The following is a 2,968-nucleotide window of genomic DNA, read 5'->3' on the forward strand; positions in this document are numbered from 1 at the left end:
CAGGCTCGTCGTAACCGGCCACGACAAATTCCTTGTTGAGCTATTAATCCGAATATTGCGCAGCTGGTTTGAGTTCCGTGTAACACGGAACAATTGAATTTCTACATTTATTTTGCAATGCACGCGACGCGAGCGGTGTGGCCAACCTAAATGTAATAAATTCAGCTTCTATTCAAGTCCACAATTGCAGCACCAGGCTCCAGATTGGTTGTTGACGCTGCTGTAGGTTGTTGGCGCCATCTAGAGGTGTACTACAAGAATGCATGCAATGCGATGTTTCCCGCTATGCATTGTGGGCGGAAGACGCCCGGCAGAATATTTTTATTGCGCATGCGCACACGTATTCCTTCCTTTCTAACATCCGAGCAAACGAGACAAGATGGGTCATCAGCAGCTCTATTGGAGTCATCCTAGAAAATTCGGTCAGGGATCCCGATCCTGGTCAGTCATTTTCAATATGTCGTTTAGTATTTTCTTTGGAGTTAATTTTAGAGTCCGTCAGATTTTCACGGACCCAAATTCTTGGTGTACATTTTGAACCACATGAGGGCTTCGCTCGAGCTAATATGGCGGTTGATGTGCAACAACGCTCCTCACATTTTTAGCGCATGTTAACGTTGGCTGTTTGCAGCTTGTAGTGCTTTCTAATCAAGTACAGTGACGTGGCTAGGGAGAACGTCTTTTTTTGGCATAAATATACCCCTGAATGTTTATGTTGCAGGTTTATCTGCTGCTCACACTTTGTCTCGCTATGTAACGTCGTTGGCTGGATAACTTTGAATGAGCTTGAACTTACCGGGCGGGCACTTATTAAATCATTCCCCATTCTTGTCTAATATTTGCATTCTTTGTTTTCCAGCCGGGTATGCTCGAACAGACACGGTTTGATCCGTAAATACGGGCTCAACATGTGCCGCCAGTGCTTCAGGCAGTACGCGAACGACATCGGCTTTGTCAAGGCGAGTATTTGCGTTGTACTCTCTGTGTCCACTGTTGGCTAGTTGTTGACATTGTTTTATATGGTAACGTCAGCGGTAAAGGAATTCCTGCTTCTGAATGCATGTGTGGTTTACCAAACATAGGGCAGTTGAGGTGCATTCTTATTGACCCTTTTCCACATTTACAATACAGCCTTATTCTAAAATTGATACAATTCGCAAAAAACATACATTATTTACTTAAGTATTCAGATCCTTTGCTATTGGACTCAAAATTGAGCTCTGGTGCATCCTGTTTCCATTGATCAACCTAGAAATGTTCCTACAACATGATTGGAGTCCATCTGTGGTAAGTTCAATTGATTGGACATGATTTGGAAAGGCGCACACCTGTCTGTATGGTCCCACATTTGACAGAGCATGTCAGAGCAATAACCAAGGCCCAAGGTGAAAAAAATTGCCTGTAGAGCTCCGAGACATGATTGACAAGACACAGATCGGGGAAGAGTGCCAAAACATTTCTGCAGCATTGAAAGTCCCCGTGAACACAATGAACACCATCATTTTCAAATATCAGGAGTTGAAACCACCAAGTCTCTTCATGGAGCTGGCAGCCCGGCCAAACTGAGCAATCGGGGGAGAAGGGCCTTGGTCAGTGAGGTGACCAAGAACCCAATCCAGAGTTCGTTCCTTTGTGGAGATGGGATAACCGTCTCTGCAGCAGCCAAATCAGTCCTTTGGGGCTGTGGCCAGACGGAAGCCACATGACAGCCCGCTTGGAGATTACCAAAATGCTTCCAAAGGACTGAGGAACAAGATTATCTGGTCTGATGAAATCAAGATTAAACTCTTTGGCCTGAATGCCAAATGTCACATCTGGAAGAAATCAGGCTACGGTGAAGCGTGGTGGCAGAATCATGCTGTGGGGATGTTTTTCAGTGCCGTGGACTGGGAGACCAGTCAGGATTGCGAGAGAACCTGCTCCAGAGCGCCCAGGACCTCGGCCTGGGGGCGACGGTTCACCTTCAAACAGGACAGCAACCCTAAGTGTAACAGTATAACTTTAGACCATCCCCTCGCCCATACCCGGGCGCGAACCAGGGACCCTCTGCACACATCAACAACAGTCACCCACGAAGCATCGTTACCCATCGCTCCACAAAAGCCGTGGCCCTTCCTGAGAAAAGAGAACTACCACTTCAAGGTCTCAGAGCAAGTGACGTCGCCGATTGAAATGCCATTTAGCGCGTACCACGGCTAACTAAGCTGTTTCACATCTAGCTGTTTCACATCCGTTACAAGTACTGAGTGTCAGGTCTGAATACTTATGTAAGGCTAATGTATTTTTTGGGGGGATAAAGTTAAGGGGTCTGAATAGTTTCCAAATGCGTTGTACATCACTAGCTAGTTGGCTAGATACTTTTATTCATAATATAATCAATAGGTCATGGAGGTTCCTAATGCTATTCTACAATACCATTCTGTTGATTAGTTGTAAATCTTTACATGAATCTAACCCTGAAATTGCTTTTTCACAGCTGGACTAAATGCATTGGATGCTGAAGGTTCCCCAGGAGGTCAAACCAACGGGGAACGGGATGATCCAGCAATGAAAATAAATGTTTTCTGTTCTACATATTGGTCTTGTCGTATGTTGAAGTTTTGCATGATATGCAAACTGATTCCCATACTTTATAGAAACTTTTACTGTTGCCTTGCACAATGTAGTGTTTACTCTTTTGAGAGCTAAATACTGAAGGTTTTTAAGCCTATAACCAGATTGTCAACTGCTATCAATTTAATTTTGATATCTTGCTGCTGGTATTGACATAATGTTTTTGTGAAAAGTACTTTGAAACATTTCTGAAAACTCAAAAGGGGCTGCTGCAAGTAATCACTTCTAGATTTGTGTACCAGCACTTGTTAATTATGTCATCTGACGGGTTTAAAACGAATGCGTACATCTCATTCTGGTTTGGAAAACTGAAATGCATGTTTACTGGTTGGCGTGGAAAGTGCAACTGATCCTG

The 2,968-nt window shown here is 44.1% G+C and overlaps 1 protein-coding gene across 1 annotated transcript; it reads left to right on the forward strand.

The window, feature by feature from the left end:
- Nucleotides 1–318: 318 nt before the first annotated feature.
- Nucleotides 319–2,572, forward strand: LOC123991684 (40S ribosomal protein S29). Its single transcript, XM_046293333.1, has 3 exons — nucleotides 319–441; nucleotides 860–959; nucleotides 2,477–2,572. The coding sequence occupies exons 1-3, from the start codon at nucleotides 380–382 to the stop codon at nucleotides 2,483–2,485; spliced, it is 171 nt and encodes a 56-aa protein (XP_046149289.1). The 5' UTR covers nucleotides 319–379; the 3' UTR covers nucleotides 2,486–2,572.
- Nucleotides 2,573–2,968: the final 396 nt, after the last annotated feature.

Source organism: Oncorhynchus gorbuscha, linkage group LG12 (assembly GCF_021184085.1).
Source record: "Oncorhynchus gorbuscha isolate QuinsamMale2020 ecotype Even-year linkage group LG12, OgorEven_v1.0, whole genome shotgun sequence".
Taxonomy (NCBI): domain Eukaryota; kingdom Metazoa; phylum Chordata; class Actinopteri; order Salmoniformes; family Salmonidae; genus Oncorhynchus; species Oncorhynchus gorbuscha.

Excerpts from the sequence above, each read along its gene's own strand:
- LOC123991684 (XM_046293333.1), top strand. The coding sequence starts at position 380 with ATGGGTCATCAGCAGCTCTATTGGAGTCATCCTAGAAAATTCGGTCAG. Across the intron at positions 442-859 it reads GGTCAGGGATCCCGATCCTG|CCGGGTATGCTCGAACAGAC; the intron begins GTCAGTCATTTT and ends TTTGTTTTCCAG.